This window comes from Ursus americanus, chromosome 17 (assembly GCF_024610735.1).
Source record: "Ursus americanus isolate L20-20 chromosome 17, mUrsAme1.1.p, whole genome shotgun sequence".
Classification (NCBI taxonomy): Eukaryota; Metazoa; Chordata; class Mammalia; order Carnivora; family Ursidae; genus Ursus; species Ursus americanus.
This window is the reverse complement of record NC_142143.1, coordinates 43847339-43867761: the sequence shown is the minus strand read 5'-3', so window position 1 is coordinate 43867761 and position 20423 is coordinate 43847339. Positions and strand designations below refer to the sequence as shown.

General features: G+C 39.6%; 1 protein-coding gene across 1 annotated transcript; it reads left to right on the top strand.

Moving 5' to 3' along the window:
* The first annotated feature begins 1129 nt into the window (after positions 1-1129).
* Positions 1130-20043, top strand: TMEM19 (transmembrane protein 19). The gene is made up of 6 exons (XM_045789574.2): positions 1130-1556; positions 3214-3327; positions 15484-15621; positions 16225-16479; positions 17423-17632; positions 19053-20043. Exons 1-6 carry the CDS (start codon positions 1427-1429, stop codon positions 19214-19216), a joined length of 1011 nt encoding a protein of 336 aa, XP_045645530.1. The 5' UTR covers positions 1130-1426; the 3' UTR covers positions 19217-20043.
* Positions 20044-20423: the final 380 nt, after the last annotated feature.

Below are 20423 nucleotides of genomic sequence, written 5' to 3'. Positions count from 1 at the left end.
GCCGGGATCACGCCCTGAGCCGAAGGCAGACGCTTAACCGCTGTGCCACCCAGGCGCCCCCAGACTTCATATTAACAAGACGTTCTGCTTTCTAAATGAGTTGACTGAATGCACACACTTAAAATGAGAGGTATAGGAACACATTTCCCCAATGTAAGTGGTGTCATGACAATAAATTTGAACTCAATAGCAGAACTGTGTGCAGCTTTATCTTTGCATCTCTAGCAACCAGCACGTTATAGGTCCAGCACATTATAGGTACTAAACACTGTCATTTTAAATAATTTTCTCATTCATAAAGTTGCTCCTACAACACAATATATCACCCTTCCCCTAAAAAAATTTCATAACATTAGGGGCCCCTGGGTAGCTCAGTGGGTTAAGCCTCTGACTCTTGATTTCAGCTCAGGTCATGATCTCAGGATCCTGGGAGCAAGCCCCACCATTGGCTCCACGCTCAGCAGAGAGTCTGCTTCAGATTCTCTCTGTCCCTCCCCCCACTTGTGCTTTCTTTCTAAAATAAGTAAATCCTTTTAAAAACTCATATTATTATATGGCATGAACTCTTTATAGATGCAAAAGCATTCAATTATGCTTGAAATGGACTTACTGGGTCTAAATTCATTTGCACTCCTTTTTTCTATTCCTACCCTCACGGTGGTTTCGTCCTTCCGTGTTTGAGTATATTCTCAAATGCAAAGATCTAAGGCTCCACAATCAGCATTCCCAAGCGCGTTTCAAACCCTAGAGCCCCTGGGTGCTTTTGCCAGGCCACGAGGCCTTGGAGCCACCCCTTAAATCTTCACGTGAGCGAAGCCACGGCCCCCCGGGTGGCCGCGGCGCATGCGCGCAGGAAGCGGAGACGCGACAGGGCGACTGAACTCCAGGGGCCTTGGCCCTGGTGGGCTAGACCTGAACTCTGAGGCGGCGGCAGCTGTTGTCGCGAAGTGACAGCCTCCCACCACGCAGGGCTCACCCTCGGAACTCAGCCGGGTTCTCGCTGCGCACCCTCTTTGCGGCCGAGCGGCCCCCCGACCCCCGCGTCGGCGCGTGGGCGTGTGGTGGAGGCGGAGCCCGCGGTGGAGGCGGAGCCCGCGGTCCCAGTACCGGCGATTGGCCGATTCCGCTTTCCTTTCCTCTTCCTGGCTGCGGGGTTCAGGTGTGAAGGGACCGCCGGTGTAGGACCCGGCGCCCGGAGGCAATGAGCTTTGCTTTTCCAGTGAGGTCTTAACCTCGTTCACCCGAGTTTGAGCATCCTTCAGCCGCAGTTTCTGGAAATAGTTGAGGTTTATATTATTTTTGCGGTCGGTGGAAGATGTTGGCATTTATGTTCGCCTCTGCGCGAGTTTTTTGCTGGCAACTTAAACGACTTATTTTTCCTTAGAAACACTATTCATTCCCTCAGGGGCTTATATCCTTATTTTCCATGACAGATCTTGACGACAATATTTGCAAAAAATATATAAAGATGATAACTAATATAGTTATATTGAGCCTGATCATTTGCATTTCTTTAGCTTTCTGGATTATGTCTATGACTGCAAGCACCTATTATGGTAAGTGTGAATGTTCTGAGTTGTTTTTCTATAATCTAATTGGTGGAATTGAAAATTGTGTCATTAATGAAATCCAAAACTTTTATCTTTTGAGTGGTTGTTAATTGTTTACTTAGCTTCTGCAGCCTGAATTTAATTTACCAACATTAAAATATAAACACTGCTTTGAACATTTAAGAGCCTTTAATAAACGCTGCCTCTGATAATTCTGGTTAAACATATTTCAAAATGTATTGTTGTATGTAGTTATTACATCTGTCTTCATGAGAAAGAAATGAAATGAAATAGTTTCGTGAAGCAAATTGCAGTGATGTTTTTAGTAAGAATATTCGTAACTAGTTTATCAGTTTTATGTATCCTGTAAAAATAAAAGGTGGTGTAATATTTACATTTGGAGATTTGGAGGATTTGTCTGCTCTTTGGTCACCTCAAAAGAAGGGACTTCTTTTAAAATCTGAAGCCCCACTGCATATATATAAGATACTCTGGACTCAAACCTTTTCCGTTTTGAAGCTTCCTTAGGGCATTAAGTATGCCTTTACAGAAATTTCCTTGGTACTACTCTAAAAATGGAATACTGTTCCACTGAAAGGAAAAAGTGAAAAGTAGAGTGAGAAAGGGATTGCCATTTCAGACCTTAGCCTTTTGCATGTGACTAATCCAATGGTTGGTCTTCAGGTTCAGAAGCTTTCAGACTTCATTCATAATGATTCACAGTAGAGGATGAGGGTTTGAGGAGAAGAGGTCTGAGAGAAGATTCTCTCGTTTGTGCTAGTATTAACTATGACTTGAACTCAATGGAGTAAACCAGGATTTGTAAACCAAAGTGTCCCTCTGGAACCAGGCACCTGATCTTTGCATCTTAAACACATTAGAATAGTTTTCATTTTCAGAAATAGAATTTTTTGGCCCAATTTGTCTTCCATTTTCCCATTTTTGGTAGAAACATGGGCCCTAGCAATAGTTCACATTTTTTCTTCACTATACTGACTTAGTTTTGGTGTTTAGGAGTCTGTCAGGAATGGTGGGGTCTTTAAACAAGAAAGCTCTGACCTGTCTAAAGGGGGTGGCCTTTCCCCACTGTGGTCAGTTCTGCCATGTGGGCCTGAGCATCCAGTTTTTAAAACAGAAGCCAAGATTCTGGATTTTTATATGAAATCTCCTAATCTTTAAATACTAACTCCTAGTTGTTTGAAAACATTATGCTAGCCAAAAACAAAAACAAAAAAACATCTGTGAGGTGGATGCAACCTTTGGAAAAATCAGTTGCTAATTGTTGAATGGAGATGGTTAGCTTGTAAGAATTTACTTTAAAAAATAAATCTCTCTAAAAGGCAGAAAGAGGAATAATTGTATCCTGCTAAGAAGTAGTTTGCTCTGTGCAATTCTTGAGATTTAATACGTGCCTCCTTTCCAAAACAACGGAGAATTAGAGATTCATTCCAAATCTCCAAATATGTATGAAATATCAAAACTTGGACAGGACTTATTTGGTCATTCCCCAAAAGGACTGTCTCTCTGGAAATATACAAGTCTCAACATAGTTATTTTACTTTGGTGACTTCATCTCAGTTGCTCTACGTATGACAGTATTTTAATCCAGAATGCAATTATCAAAGCTTATAGCTGAGACTAACCTGTGAATTTAATTTTTTAGGTAATTTACAGCCTATTTCTCCTTGGCGTTGGCTGTTTTCTGTTGTTGTTCCTGTTTTGATCGTCTCTAATGGCTTTAAAAAGAAAAGTCTAGACCACAGTGGGGCTTTAGGAGGTATGTCTTTCTTTTAAATGTGTATATAATAAGTGCTTGCTTCTATAATTGAAACTCATGTTCTCTAAATTCTGAACATACAAGACTATAAATCCCATTATGTATTTTAGACAATGATAGTTACTTATTGCTCAGCATTCCTATTCTGTCAAAATTTCAGATACTGACATATTCAGTGCCATGTACAAATTTCACTTTGTAATTGATAGCAAGTAGATTAATAGGATAGATTTCTGAGTTCCTTGATTATTCTTCTCTTTTAGTTGTATTAAATTATCTGCTAGCAGAAACATTGGAGTACTCCTGCAAGGCATACATTAGAGGAGCTGTTGGAAAGAATCTTTCTTGGGAATTGCTATTAGTAGCCTCGAGCAAAGCAGTCCAAACTAAGTATCCTAGATTTACTCTTCAGAACTGAGTTAGGGATAGGCCAAATTTTTGTTCTTTTAGGACAAATTTATCGAGCACTTACTATATGCCACTCTTCTAGAGTCTGGGGATATGGCTGTGAACAAGGACAAGGTTTCAAGTTCTTATGGAACTTTTATTCTTTAGAACAGTTAGATAACAAACAAAATACAAAAAACTTCTTATATAATGATAAAGTTTATGAGAACAATTATGATAATAAAGTGTGTATGTTGGGGCACGTGGGCATTCTTTTGTAGATAGGGTCAAGCATAACCCTTTTCTCTAACTAAGACCTGAAGAAGCCAGCAATGAGAAGGTCTGAGAGAAGCATGTTCCAAGCTGACAGAATAACATGTGTAAAGACCCTGACATATACCCTGGCTTATTCGGGTGTGAGAATAAGGCTCATTTGACTGAAAAATAGTTTAAAAAAAAAAAAAAAAGGAACATAGAAAATTAAAGAAATAGGCAAGGACCAGATAATAAGGAGGCTTGTGGGACACAGTAACGATTTTTTTTTTTTTAAGATTTATTTACTTTGGCAGCAAAAGCATAAGTGTGTGTGGGGTGTGTGTGGGGTGGGGGGCAAGAGCTCGTGCGAGGGAGGGGCAGAGGGAGAGAGAGAATCCCAAACAGATTCCCCGCTGAGCACAGAGCGTGATGCAGGGCTCGATCCCAGGACTCTGAGCTATGATCTGAGCTGAAGCTGACGCTCAACCAACTCAGCCACCCGGGCGCCCCAGAGTAAAGATTTTATTTCAAACTAAGTGGAGTCTCCCCTGCCTCAAATCAAGGGGGTGACGTGATCTGATGTGACATTGGGACTTTCATATACTGCCAGTGTTATAAGACATGAAGAACCGCCCCCCCCCCCAATACTACATGTAGGATGAGATCACTACAAAATGATGATTAGTTGGAACTGGGAGGTCTTTTTTTTTTTTTAAGATTTTATTTATTTAGAGAGAGCATGCATGTGGGGAAGGAGGGGCAGAGAGAGAAGGGGAGAGTCTTAAGCAGACTCTGTGCTGAGTGTGCACAGCCCAACACAGGGATCCATCTCACGACCCTGAGATCTTGACCTGAGCCGAAATCAAGAGTTGGTCACTTGACTGACTGAGCCACCCAGGTGCCTCTCCTAGAACTGGCAGGTGTTGAAGCTATCTACCCAGACTTCAAAATACTACTGATCATGAGCCCTAATTTAGCACTGTAAACACACTCTGCTGCCCCTGTATTCACATAGAACAGAGGTTTCTCAAAGTTTTATAAACTAGAGCAGGCCTTCGTGGTGGCAAAATAGCATGATGGGTAAAAGAACAAGCACTAGAATCAGGCAAGATGAGTTTGAATAATAGTTATGGCTTTGAGAGAGTCACTTAACCTCCCTGTGCCTCAGTTTTGTCTTCAGTGAAATGGGTTTTTAATATCCAGCCTAAAGAAAGATATCCTATGAAGTCAAAAACAGCTTAAACTTCATGGCATCTTGACTGGCAATGGCATCCTCCAAGGCCTTGGGAAGAGCCCTAGCAGGGCGCTGTCATGGTCCTATGGATTTGTAAATTTTACAAAAGTAAAAGATATTTTTCTTTCTTTCTTTTTTTTTTTTAATTTATAAGCTTCAGGCCCTACAAAACCTTGATCTACCTCTGATTTCATTCTTACGGGTCGAAGTAAGAATTAAATCAGGTAATAACTATGAAGTTCTTAGCTCAGGTCACCTGGGTGGCTCGGTGGATTGAACGTCCAACTCCTGATTTCAGCTCACGTCATAATCTCGGGGTCATGGGATCGAGCCCCGAGTTGGGCTTCTCATGGACATCTGCTTGTCCCACTCCCTCTGCTCCTCCCCCCACTCAGGCTCTGTCTCCCTCTCTCTCTGAAATAAATAAAAACTTTTTAAAAAAGTTCTTAGCTCAATGTGTAGACATAGCCAACATTTACTGAGTGCTCATTATTATGCACAGTTCTTCAGAATCATGCTAATTCTTTTTCTTCATAATTGAGAAACATTGTTCAAAGACTTTTTCCCCTCTTTGGAGTAGTTGAGAATTGCGGTTAACTGATATAGTGACATTTTTATATTTTTATCTTACCATGTAACCAACATTAGGAATGGGTATGCTTTATCTGTTTAGCAAATGCTTATGTTCTGCATACTGTGTACCAGGCACTGCTCTTGGCAGTTTGGAAGTATTAACTCATTTACAGCAAATAATTTGAACTGTCTCTCTTTGAATGTAATCACACAGAGTTATGCTTTGTTAAAAATATCCTTTCTCAGGTAGTCTTACCTTGGTTTTTATTGTTCTTGACCTATAGAAAGAAGGGTCAAGTCCTTCTTGAAATTCTCTCTTCCTGTGGTTTCCCTGTTTTATACTGCCCTGCTTCTCTTCCTTTTTGATCTCTTCTTATGCTTTTTTTTTTTTAAAGATTTTATTTATTTATTTGAAAGACAGAGAGTGGGCAAGAGAGAGAGAGAGAGAGTGCCTGTGCGGGCACAGGTGGGGAGAGGAGCAGAGAGAGAGGAGGAAGCAAACTCCCGCTGAGCATGGACCCCAATGTGGGGCTTGATCCCAGGACTCCAGGATCATGACGTGAGCTGAAGGCAGCCTCTTAACTGACTAAGCCACCCAGGTATCCGTCTACTTATGTTTTTTTCCTGCTACCATTTCCTTTTCTGCTTTCTAGTCCTTGGGCCTCTACTCCTCTCCTACCTAGCCTGATTTAGAATTGGAAGGTGTGTATTTGAGTTCTAGGACTGCCACTTGCTGTCTCTGTGAACTTTACCACATTCCTAACTCCTGGGAGCCTCAATTTCTTTATCTCTTAGAAAATAGTTCCTTAGGGCTTACTGGTGAGGCTCAGACAAAATAATGTTTGGGACAGTACATCTTTTTAAGCTACAAAGCATCATATAAACATTCACTGTTAGTGATTTATTATCGGCTTTCAACCATAGTATAAACTCCCTGAAAATAGGGAGTGGAGTGGATCTTATGCTTCTGTGGCCCATGCTTTGAATAGGTGCTTAGGAAATATTTGTACATTGATTTTAAAACCTCTGTTCTTTTTCTAATCATTTCATTCCATGAATATTGGTATCTTTTGTTTAGAGGGTTTGTTGTTTTTTTTTACTTAGGACAAAAAACTGTAATGCTACTTCAAATTATATAGTACTTGGGAGTACTGTCCTGGAGTATGACTACAAATCACTTAAACTGTCAGCGCTGTACTTTTCCTATCTGTAACACGGGAAGGAATATGATCTACAGCATTGACTCACGGTGAAGAGTCATCCATGTGAAAAGCTTAGCACAGTACCTGGCACACAGAAGTATTTTATAAATGTTACCTTCTACTACTACTGTTCACAGTGCTAGGAATTTACTGCGTTTTGCCATATCATCCCTTCAGTGTGTGCTTGCGATTGAGAAGAGTTTCAGAACTTCCTCAGGATCTGGGTGTTAAAAGAGTCCCCCATGACACAGGAACACATATCTCAGTGATAGAAGAGGGGAAGGGTTGAGATGGTGCTTAAGATAGACACTGAAGTGAAGGCCTCTGATCTCTTTGAGAGAGATTATTTTTAGAATAAGGAGGATCACATGAGGGGATATATGGGAAAGTGACTATAAACTGTAAAGCACTGTGTAGATGATTTGCTCCAAGGAGGTATCATATAGTCTAGTTGTTCATTGTGTTCCTTTGAACTCGGTATGGACAATCTGTCATCAGATTTTTCACTTGACAAGTTATTTATTTTTTTTAAAGATTTTATTGTCAGAGAGAGAGAGCACAAGCAGAGGGAACAGCAGACAGAGGGAAAAGCAGGCTCCTCGCTGAGCAAGGAGCCTGATGCAGGACTTCATCCCAGAACCCTGGGATCATGACCTGAGCTAAAGGCAGATGCTTAACCAACTAAGCCACCCAGGCATCCCTTGACTTGACAAGTTTAAATTTAATTTCACTTACCGAGACTATTCAGCTTAGTGGCTTGCCATTTTTTTTCAATCATTCATTCAACAAATGTATAGTTAGGGTCTCCTATATGCCATGCACTGTTCCAGGCACTTAGGATTTAAATCCCATTGTCAGGGGCGCCTGGGTGGCTCAGTCGTGAAGCGTCTGCCTTCGGCTCAGGGCGTGATCCTGGCGTTCTGGAATCGAGCCCCATGTCGGGCTTCTCCGCTGGGAGCCTGCTTCTTCCTCTCCCACTCCCCCTGCTTGTGTTACCTCTCTCGCTGGCTGTCTCTGTCTCTGTTGAATAAATAAATAAAATCTTTAAAAAATCAATCAATCAATCAATCAATCAATCCCATTGTCAGAAAGCTTACAGTTTTAGTCAGGGGACACGGATGATAAAAGAGATGGGTTTGAGGCATTTATTCCCCAGAACTATATGCTTTAAGTGTAGTGGAAATGCACACAAATGGAAAATTGTCTAGAAAGGCCAGTGGTTGTGCTTCATGTGGTCTCACAAGAGCGGCCTTGCCTCTTTGGGTCATCATAGCTGGGTCTGGTGTTTAGTCTTTCTGAAGTAGAAGCTTCATTTTCAGGTACCCAGAGTTGATTAGACCTAAGAGAAACCGGTTTATGTTGCTCATGGTCACAAGGGACTGGTATATGATTCAGAATGCCACTTTATTAATCTGATAAAATACAGACTAGTCGGGGTGCCTGCCTGGCTCAGTCAGTAGAGCATGTGACTCTTGATCTCAGGGTCATGAGTTCAAGCCCCCCACATTGGGCTCGGGGCCTACTTAAAAAAAAATAAAAAATAAATAAAGTGTGTCTTTAAAAAATATGTAGAACTTGTCAATTGCAGACTGAAGTACAAACATCACTGTTCAGGCATGCCCTGTTGTAGTTGAGCCATTTGAGAAGTCAGAGTATAACTAGAAAATTTCTTGGTGAGTACTAAGTCTGGGACACAGTCGACATGATGCCAGCAGGCCGGGTCTAGAACCCAGAGGGGGTGCCACAGGACTAGCCAGCAGAGTCCCTGGCTGTGTGCAGGATAGAAATCAATGTGAGCCAGCAGGAGGTAAAGGCAGGGTTTATTGAAGATGCAGAGAGAGTGCAGATAGAGATAGTATCTGGGAGACTCAGAAAGGAAAGGAGAGTGTCCCATCTTTGTTTGCGGTCTGGGGTTGTTATTGAGGATTGTGGTCCGGGTGTGTGCCCTCTTAGGCACCTAGGAATCCGTAAGAACAAAGACGAGGGCCCAGGTGTTATTCCTTGGAGTCAGGGGGTCTTGGCATCTGGATGTCTAGTGCCAGTGGTCTGGAATATGCGTGTGATGGCTTCCTCGGCTCATTCTTACCTGGTCATTCATTAGAAGTTATCTAGTCTAAAGAAATCATTAACTCCTGTCCCCTACAAAGAGGACATACACTATTTGCATTATGAAGCATATATAAAGTGGGAGTTCAGGTCCTAGGAAGAAAAGAAGAAGGAAAAGGAGAAAAAAGCATATTTTTATGGAGTCCTTCAGTTTCCCTATCTCAGATATTGCAGATCCTTAGATCAAAGGGTCCCATCCCTTGTACAGGATTCAACAAGTCTGCCAACTTCTGGTTTTTTGGCCTTCATGTTCTGTATTTTGGGTTAATGAGCTTTCTGTTGATTCCCACAGTCTTTCTGTAGGTAGATTACCTGTGACAGAGGTAATTAGATTTGAGTTTATTAAATTATAAAATTCTAGTCCTGCCTTTCTCTTTTCTGCCTCTCAGGGTTATTGTACCCAAGTCACCTTTGTTGAAATTTTTGGTATAATTCTACTCCTGCTATCAGAGACATTTGTAGACAGTGTTGTTGTACTTCCCCATATGGCTCTGTTAAGTGCAGAGTTTACCTATTTAAAACTCAGAAGGCAGTCATAATTCTTTAGTCTTAAAGTGCTTTGAGAGTACCCTTTTGTTATGCATATCACCTCTTATCATTGACAATTAGAGATTCCAGAGGTGGTTTGGGGGAGAGGGAATAGACAAGAACCGGATACAGCAGTTACTAATTTAAGAGTTCAGACATAGCTAGGAGTTGCAAAAAAATACCAAGATATTTTTAGACTATACGAAAGAAATCATTCTTTCAAAGTACGTTGCCTTCAGTTTATTTCCTCATTCTGAACCTGTCATCAACATGAACTTTGATCACTTCATGTGGTATTTTAAGGTGAGCAAAGTAAAAAGGACGTAGATGATTTGTAGCATTTCAGTATAGGGTGTTTTAGGACCACCTTACTCTGAGTTAGTTTAAAGTCAGTGGAACAAATTTTTAATAGTGACTACAGAAAAGGGATGGGAGTGTGGGGGTACACAGAGACGTTTTGATTTTTACTATGTATACTTCCATATTTTTTGGCTTTCCCCTCCAATAGTCATATACTACTTTTGTAATACTTTAAAACCAATTGAAAAAAACTTAAAAGTTGAATAACAAGAATAATATTCATCATTAATTTTGTTACAATAATAATATATAATTACAAAAATAATGTTATTGAGGTTTTACCACTAATAGCTGCTATTATTACCAGTAATATTAGTGAACATTTATGAAAGACCTCCTACATCTGGGTAATTTAATAAGCATACTGTAAAATTATCTCATTTAACTTTTCACAGCAAGCCAATGAAGGAATTGTTGTTATTCTTATTTCACCAATAAGAAATTGAGGCTTATGATGGGAACATTTAGTCAAACTGAGATAAAGGGAGGAGCCAAAGTTTGAACTCCAGACTGTTCAACCTCAGAGCTGAAGCACTTTATTAATACTTTATATAGCATTACCCTGTTTCTTGCACTTTGAATTAAAATGTACTAAACTTGAGTAAAATGCCAATGTTTTGAGTATCTCTGGATAGATCAGTCAGTAACTGTGTCAGTAGTTGTGGTACCTGAATGTTGAACTAACCAAAGAATTTTTCTTTTTTAAGATTTTATTTTTTTATTTATTTGTCAGAGAGAGAGAGTGCACAAGCAGGGAGAGCTGCAGGCAGAGGGAGAAGCAGGCTCCCCACTGAGCAAGGAGCCCGATGTGGGACTGGATCCCAGGACCGTAGGATCATGACCTGAACTGAAGGCAGCGGCTTAACTGGCTGAGCCACCCAGGCATTCTCCCAGTTGTATTTTAGGTCAATGCTGTAAGCACACTGGAGGGGAAAAAAAGACAACTTAATGAACATAGCATTTAACTATATTCCTTCAGTCTTGGGTTAAGGGAAGGGGAGAATGGCAAACAAATCCTAAACTGAAAGTTTCGTATGTGTTAGTGGAGTGAAATTATCATTGTTGTTTGAAGCCAGGTTCTTACCATAGAAAGAGGCATACAGATGTGGAATGGGGAAAAGCAAGAGAAAGCCTGTAGAGATGGACTGTAATTGGAGTTAGTGGTGTGATCTTGTGATTTCTAAAATATGTATGTGTATATACATGTATATATGCACATGTATATGCCTGTGTGTATATTTGTATGTTCATGGGTGTGTGTGTGTGTGTAATCACTTGCCCTGTCTACAAAAAGCAAATATACCCCAGTAGCAATGAGCACACTGTGAGCCTAGATCTTAACCCTCAATATCCTTCTCCACTAAAATGAACCAAAGCTTCTCAGAGAAATAACTGGTTCCAGGACTGGGGAAAACTAGGTTTGGGAAGAGCTTAGAGCATCTTGTTATGCCAGAAAGAAAGGAAATACGAAAAAGAAGACAAAATACAGGGTTATGTCACATGGTGCAGAGGTGAACTTATCTATTTTGTCTGGTTTTAGTATAGCCACCTCTGCTTTCTTTTGCTTACTATTTGCATAGAGTATCTTTTTCAGTCCTTTTACTTTAAGCCCATTTGTGTCTTTAGATTTAAAGTGAGTTCTTTATAGATAGCATTGGACTATGTGTTTTTATTTCATTTTGACAATCTCTGTCTTTTGATTGGAGGGTTTCATCCCCTTACATTTACTTATTTTTTTTAAGATTTTTCTTTTTTAAGTAATCTGCACCCAATGTGGGGCTTGAACTTACAACCCCAAGATCAAGACTCACATGCTTTACCACCTGAGCCAGCCAGGCACCCCTGTGCCCTTAGGATTAAAGTAATTACTAAGGAGAAACTTACTTCTGTCATTTTGGTATTTTTTCTATTTTGCTATTTGTTTCTCTCTTATAGTTTTTTTGTTCCTCATTTCTAGAATTACTGTCTTCCTTTGTGTTTAATTAATTTTTGTAGTGAAATGTGTGAATTCCTTTTTCATTTCCTTTTGTGTATATTTTATAACTATTTTCTTTGTGGTTACCATGACGATTATATTTAACATCCTAAAGTTACAACATTCTAATTTGAATTCTTGCCAGCATAACATCAATAACAAACTCTCTTAATTTCTCCTTTCTTTAAAAAAAAAAAAATTTTTATTTATTTATTTGAGAGAGACAGCATGAGCGGGAGGGGCCGAGGGAGAGGGAGAGACAGAATCTTAAGCAGACTCTATGCCGAGTGTGGAGCCCAGGACCCTGGGATCATGACCTGAGCCGAAACTAAGAGTTGGTTGCTTAACCAACTGTGCCACCCAGGCAGCCCTCTCCTTTACTTTTGAAAAATAGTTTGGTTGGATCTAAGCTTCTTGTTTGACAGGTTTTTTTTCGTTTCTTTTCACATTTTGAGTATATTATTTGAGTAATGTCTTCTGGCCTTTGGCCCTCTGGCCTCCAAAGTTTCTGATAAGAAATCTGTTGATAATCTTATTGAGGATCCCTCATATGTGATGAGTTGCTTACCTCTTTCTGCTTTCAAGATTGTCTTTGTCTTTGAACAGTTTGATTATAATGTGTCTCAATGTGGCTTTTTTTTTTTTTTTTTAAGATTTTATTTATTTATTTGACAGAGAGAGAGATAGCCAGCAAGAGAGGGAACACAGACAGGGGGAGTGGGAGAGGAAGAAGCAGGCTCCCAGAGGAGGAGCCTGATGTGGGGCTCGATCCCAGGACTCTGGGATCACGCCCTGAGCCGAAGGCATACACTTAATGACTGAGCTACCCAGGTGCCCCAGTGTGGCTCTTTTTAAATTCATTCTGCTTGGAGTTTGCTAAGCTTCTTTCTTGCATGTTTATATGTATGTCTTTCATCAAACTTGGGAAGTTAAAAAAAAAAAAAAAACTTGGGAAGGTTTCAGCCATTATTTCTTCAAATGATTTCTCTGCCCCCTTTCCCTGTCTTTTCTCCTTCTGGGATTTCCCACATGTGTGTGTTGTTCTCCTTGATGGTATCCTATATGTCCCTCAGGCTCTGTTCACTTTTCTTCATTTTTTTTTCTTTCTCTTTTTCAGACAGGATAATTTCCGTTGCCTGTCTTCAAGTTCATTGATTCTTTCTTCTGCCTGCTCAAATGTGCCTTTGAATCTACTGAGTTGTTTTCAACTCCAGTATTTCCTTTCAGTTTCTCTTTAGATTTCTGTCTCTTTATTAATATTTCCATATTGTTCTCTTGACTTTCTTCATGTCTTCTTTTAGTTCTTAAAGCATCTTTAAAACAGTTGTTTTGAAATCCTTGCTTAGTAGGTCCACCATCTGGTCCTTCCAGTGACAGTCTCCATTGATTTTTTTTTCCTTTGAATGGGCTATACTTGTCTCTTTCTTCGTATGCTTTGTGATATTTTTGTTGAAAACAGGACATTTAAATCTAATAATGTGGCAAGTGGAAATCAGAATTTCCTCTGTCCCCAGGGTTTGCTCTTTTCTGTTTTGTTTTGTCTTGGTTTTGATTGTGGCAGCTGTCTCTCTGCCAGGAATCACCTTGAGGTGTAAACCTAAGATCTTCCCAGTCTTTTCTGAGCTTATACCTTTCCCAGAGTATGCACTGTGACTTTCTAATTTTCCCCATAAATGCAGTTTCTTTTGAATGTCCTAGTCTTTAATGCCTGGCTCTCCAAAGGAGGAAAAACAGAAAAATGAAGGGGGGTTGGCATCGATCCTTTAAATCCTTTGGAAGTCCCTTCAGCCAGACAAGAAACTAGTGCAGGGTGGAGCGTAACAATGGCTGCCAGCCTCTATGTCTATACCTCCATAATCAGAAGCAGCAGTCATTGATCAGAATACAAATCCTGATATGTGGAAGACAAATCCTTATTGCCCAGCCTGGCTCCCACAAGCTGTGTGCAGGCTGCACCTGCAGTTCCTGCCCTGCCTGCCATGGGGCTGGGAGTGGTAATGGGTAGCTGCTGCACTGGTAAGAACTGAAATTGACCAAAATTAACTGCAGTTTCCCTTCCATTCCCTTCCCTTCCTTTGAAAGTTATAAGGCTTCAGTAGACTCCAGAGTTCCAAAATTGTTTTGTCAGACAGATTCTGCCAGTGCAATTATTGTCTAGGTGGGAAGACAGATTTCCTGGTGCTTTCTACTCTTCCTTCTTCCCCAAATCCTCTGTTTCATTCATTTTTGTAAGATTAACTAACCATTGTGGTACTAGAAACAAGAATATTCTGCTACCTCAACCACCAATTTTACTCCTAAGAACATTTTCAAATTTTGTGACAAAGGCCTTTAAGGATTATCTGAGTCATTTGGGTAGGGTGTGGGGGCAGCAGAGGGAGAGGGAAAGAATCCCAAGCAGTCTCCATGCCCAGAGCCTGACACCTGGGGCTCAGTCTGACAACCCTGAGATCATGACCTGAGCCCAAATCAAGAATCTGACACTTAGCCAACTGAGCCACCCAGGTGCCCCTATCTGACTACTTTAAGAAGCTAATTCCAGTAGATGTGCATTTTCTCTGTAGAACTACCTGGAGGGGAGCACATGGATGGCTCAGTCAGTTGAGCATCTGACTCTTGATTTTGTTGCAGGTCATAATCTCAGGGTTGTGAGATCAAGCCCTGTGTCAGGCTCCGCACTCAGCTGGGAGTCTCCTTCTCTCCTTCACCCTCTCTTTCTGCCCCTCCCCCACTTGCTTATGCATGTGCTCACTCCTGTTTGTTCTCCTGATTAGACTGTAGGTGTTATAAGCCTTCCTTGAATTTAGTTACTCATGGAAAAAGGAAGGATGTTCCCTTTCTTCTTTGCCCAATTAAAAGAAACAAAAAAAGGTCTAAAAATCTGAAATCATATTTACAGACAATATTCCATTTTTAATTCCACATAAAATCCAGGATTATTTTCATAGATTTACATAGTAAAACATAGCTAAGAAACACTATCTCCATCTTCTCACATAGTTTATGAGGCTCAACAAAGAGCATTTGAAAGTTTTTTGAAAAGCATAAAAAGCTAGCCTTTAAGTAGAAAAAAAAGATCTAGGCTATAAGAGGAATATGTAGAAATTAGAAGCTAGAAAGACTCTACAATCTTAACCTCCCTGGGGAGATCCACCATTAATTTGGAAAGTTAGCTATCTGTCCAAATGTTATATATAACATATATAATATAAACTGTTTAATAATAAATCACTACTATTTATTGTGTTCTGCAATTTGATTATAAAAAGTATGTCTATAATAACGTACATTCATATGTTCATAGTTTGTTGAAAGGAGGTCAAAATATGGTAAAAAAAAATAGTATCTCAATTTAATCAAACCAACACTTAGTTTACTATTTGGTAATACCTGAATTGGTAAAAATGAAAATGTTTTGGAAATGTACATTTCAGGTTATAATGCAAAAAATAACTGAAAAAAAATCCCATTCTTTTTTTCACAGCGTTAATGTATGGACTGAAGTATAATTCTGTGTATATATGTGTTTCTTTCAGGGCTTGTGGTTGGATTTATCCTAACCATTGCAAATTTCAGCTTTTTTACTTCTTTGCTGATGTTTTTCCTTTCTTCTTCAAAACTCACTAAATGGAAGGGAGAAATAAAGAAGCGTCTAGATTCAGAATACAAAGAAGGTAAGATGAATTATGTTTGACATCACTTAAAATAGTAACCTTTATTTCATCCTAAAATATCATAAGCTTATAATCAGAACATGTTTAGACTGTTAAAACAGATAAATTTTGTATGAGAATAACTTTAAGTAGTGGCCTAATTTAGTTTATCATTACTTCACCACAATAGTAACAGCAGAATTTTAGAAGAATTTTAGAATTTTAATTATCCTAAAACAATATAGAATGTAGGGGCGCCTGGGTGGCACAGCGGTTAAGCGTCTGCCTTCGGCTCAGGGCGTGATCCTGGCGTTATGGGATCGAGCCCCACATCAGGCTCCTCCGCTATGAGCCTGCTTCTTCCTCTCCCACTCCCCCTGCTTGTGTTCCCTCTCTCACTGGCTGTCTCTATCTCTGTCAAATAAGTGAAGAAGATCTTTAAAAAAAAAAAAAAAAAAAAAAACAATATAGAATGTAGGCAAAGGTACCATCTGACTTTTAGTCATTTTTAAAATTGTAGTCATTTTTCTTTCCTTAAACTTTAAAATAAGTTCCTGTAACTGCATGATTTTCCTTCTGAGGAAAAACATTTCTTGTCCTTCTTATCTGCTTGTTTGTTTGTAGGTGGGCAGAGGAATTGGGTTCAGGTGTTCTGTAATGGAGCCGTGCCCACAGAGCTGGCCCTGCTCTACATGATAGAAAATGGCCCTGGGGAAATTCCAATAGATTTTTCCAAGCAGTACACTGCTTCCTGGATGTGTTTGTCTCTCTTGGCTGCCCTGGCCTGCTCTGCTGGAGACACGTGGGCTTCAGAAGTTGGTCCCATTCTGAGTAAGAGCCCGCCAAGGCTAATAACAACCTGGGAAAAAGTTCCAGTTGGTGAGTCTTTATTTAAGTTTCTTTAAAAAATGAAATGAACAAAAAATATCTGACTTATTGTGTTTCTTACTTAAGAGCCTTTTAAGAATTTTAGTCTCCTTAACTGGAAACTTGCTGTTGGCTATTAAATTGATAAGAAATAATATTTGCAGGAAATATTAGCAAGTCCTAGATAAACAATACAGAAACACAGAGACATATCAGGAGGAGAGGAAAAGGAAGAGAATGATAGGGTGTTTCTTGAGGACCTGTTATGTGGTTAGTGCTTTAACATAGATCTGAGTTCCCTTAGTACCATTAATGGTACTAATGGGAGTACCATTATCAACTACTACCACCACCACCACTACCACTACTACCACTACTACCACTACGACTACCACTACTACTACCAATACGACTACGACTACGACTACGACTACTACTATTACTACTACATTTTTGTCTTTGTCATCACCTGCCCTCCCCTTCTTCTTCCCTTCTCCTCCTCGTCTTTTTCCTCCCCTACTTTCTTCTCCTTTTTTTTTCTCATGTCCTTTTCATTTTTTCTCTTCATCATTTTCATCATCATCCTTAATACCCTTAATATTCATGTGAATTGGTTCTTTTATTATTTCCATCTTACTAACAAGGAAATTAAAAGAAGTTAAGTAACTTAACTACAGTCACATAACTTAGAAATGGCAGAACTAAGATTGAAACCAGGCAGTTTGGCTCCATTGAACCATTCCCCCTGCATTGCTTAGACTGTCAGGAGTTAATGAGGAGAAAAGACTACTTTTTAACTAGACTATGGTCTTTGGATTGTATGAAAGAGAACCTTTTCTTTGAATTAGTCTTGATAAGATAGGTGCCAATTTTTTTTTTTTTTTTTTTTGCTTTCCTTGATTTTATGTGTTTGCTGATTGTTAACCCAATTATTTTATCTGTGTTTTTTCTTCAGGGACCAATGGAGGGGTCACAATGGTGGGCCTTGCCTCCAGTCTACTTGGTGGTACCTTTGTGGGCATCACGTACTTCCTCACGCAGTTGGTTTTTGTTAATGATTTAGACATTTCTGCTCCCCAGTGGCCAATTATTGCATTTGGGGGTCTGGCTGGATTACTAGGATCAGTTATAGATTCATATTTAGGAGCTACAATGCAATTTACTGGTAAGAACATCACTTTATTATTGCAACTTATTGGTGTATTAAATGGGAAAGAAATATGGGGGAGAAAAACATGGCAATGAAAACAATCCCAAAGACAGGAAATCGAGAGGCCAGGAATGACAGGACAGAGTCTTTTCTACAATTTTGATTTTTAAATTTTTTTTGGTTAAATTAATTGAAAGAGAACTAGTCCCACAGAGCAATGAACAGAAGCTGCGTGGGAAGGATGATAGTGCAGGAAACAGATGCTTTTGCTTTGGTGACTTCACCTAATCCCAGAGAAAGCAGAACATTTGGGATCAGATCATTTTCACGATCCACCTTCCATTTGTTTTCCAAGTCCATTTGAGAGAGAATTATTATACTACTCTGTACACATATGACTTATCTTACTACTGTGACATAACGCTTTCTGTCCCCACTGAATTTTTAGCCCCACTCAAGATAAATGGGAGAGTTGGTTTTCCCCAGAATTTTCTGTGCTTTGCTTCTGAAGCTCTCTTGTCATTTCAGTGCACTGACATACTCTGTGAGGTGTGTATTTCCTCCACATTCTGACCATGTTTTCTCCTTTAATTCATAGACTTAAGAGGCTGGGAGTTTGGGGAGTTTCCTTGTGTACAGCCCCCCCAGTTCTTTTCACGTGCCAAGATACTATTCTTGCCCTTCTGCTTTGCTCCCCGCCTATCAAAATGTTTGTTCTCTCAGATTCATTTCTCTTATCTAAATACTAAGGAGGAAACAGTCTGATTTTAGTTCAAGCTAAAGGTCACTAACTACGTGCGCGTGTGTGCGCACGCGCACACACACACACACACACACACTCTCTCTCTCTCTCTCTCTCTCTGTCTCTCTCCCTCTCTTCTCTATCTCCCCCCTGTGTTTTTGGGTTTGTTTGTTTGTTTGTTTAGGAGCCTAGGTTTTATTCTACACTGGGCTCTAACTGGGAAGTTTCTGATCATGTTGAGTGGGTTGAAAAAATTAGTGTGGGCTGTGGGAAAGATTAACTCCTTCAGTAAATGCTTCGTGTGCCTCCTTTGTGCTGGCACCATGCTGGGTCCTGGGTTTCCATCACAGAAGCTAAAGACATGATCCCTATTCTCAGAGACCTCACAGGTTGGTCTTGGAGGCCTAGTCTTCTAGTTTCATGCTATGTCTGCTTTTAATGTTCTTCCTTCTTCCTGTGAAGGAACTCCAACAGTGTTGAGAGAATAGTATTGAGGTGTACTAAAACTCATATTTCAAAAAAGTCCTTGGTAATCAAGGGTTCCATATCTCTAACCATATAATTATTCACTGAAGCCACTTTGTAAGTGGTTGAGACTCTTTCAAAGATTATATTCTTTGGAGGAGAAAAGCTAATTTGTTTTCAATCAAGTCATTTGGATTTTCCACCTCACTTGCTTCTTTTCCACTCCAGGTTTAGACGAAAGCACTGGCATGGTGGTCAACAGCCCAGCGAATGAGGTGAAGTACATAGCAGGGAAACCGATTCTTGATAACAACGCAGTGAATCTGTTTTCTTCTGTCCTCATTGCCCTCTTACTCCCAACTGCTGCTTGGGGTTTTTGGCCCAGGGAGTGAACTTTTCTTCATTTACAAAGGTTGAAACTCTGGTAAATTCAGCTAAATTTGCAATTCCAGGTTTCATCCTAAGAAGAATAATTATAATGGCAAAGAGAAAACACCAGCTCTTCCCATATTCATTGTGATGAAATTCCACATTTTCCCTCTCATTAACTCCCTTGTAACAGCTAATCTCTTTGTAGTGAAAGATAAGTGTACATAGAACTTAACTCATATTTTTCTTCTGCTGAATAGTTTCTTGAGCAATGAAGCTATAATATCCCTAAATATTGGACTAAAAGTGTAATGCCACTTGTGCCAGTTACCCAAATTTTAGTTTTGGGTGGTTTAACTGATGTGTGTGGAAGCCTGAATAAGTGTGTAGTCCTCACTTCCATTACTTGCCATTTCCAGTTGTGACAAGTGTGGAGGATGGTTCTTAGTGAGCTACTCCACGTGTGTTCTTCCTTCCTCAGGGTTAGTAATGAAAAAAAAGTAAATGTCTTTTTCATATTACCATTAAAATGCATGAAAAAATTATTTTTAAGTAAAAGCAAAAGAGATTTATCTTCTGTTGAAAAAAATGTGCACCTTATATTTCAGTTGATTTTTGAGCAGAAATTATCTTGAATTTAATATTTTTAATGTATTTTCTAGCTTTCTTTGAAATTTGTATAGGAATCTGTTTTACTTTGGCACCCTGAACACTTAGTCACTGGAAAACTATTGTAATTATTTTTTGATTTGCTACCTAGAATTCATTGGAAGATGCTATGATTTCCTATTCTGTGCTTAAGTTATACTCTCCTGTACAATATAGACTCAACTAAAATGAATTCAACTTCTGTTTTGTTCTTCACTATGATTTATTGTATGCTAAAGGAGTTTGATATGGTATGGATTATTTTGCTGAAAGTATTTAAAAATATTTCTCGTGATTTCCATACATTCTCCCCCCTTCTTTTGCATTGAAATTGAAATTGAAGAGAGATTCCATGAATAAGTCACCATTATTAGAGTGGATAAAGCTTAGACTTCTTTATTGATGACTCTGCTACAGTGATAATTGTGAACTGAGTTGATTCTGGAAGAAAGAAAAAAAACCAAAACAGTCGACACCCTTAATCCTTAATCCAAGCAACAAGAGGGGGTTCCAATCATTGGTTTTCACCTTTGGGTATACATTGGAATCACCTGAACATCTTTTAAAAGAAATAGTTGTGTC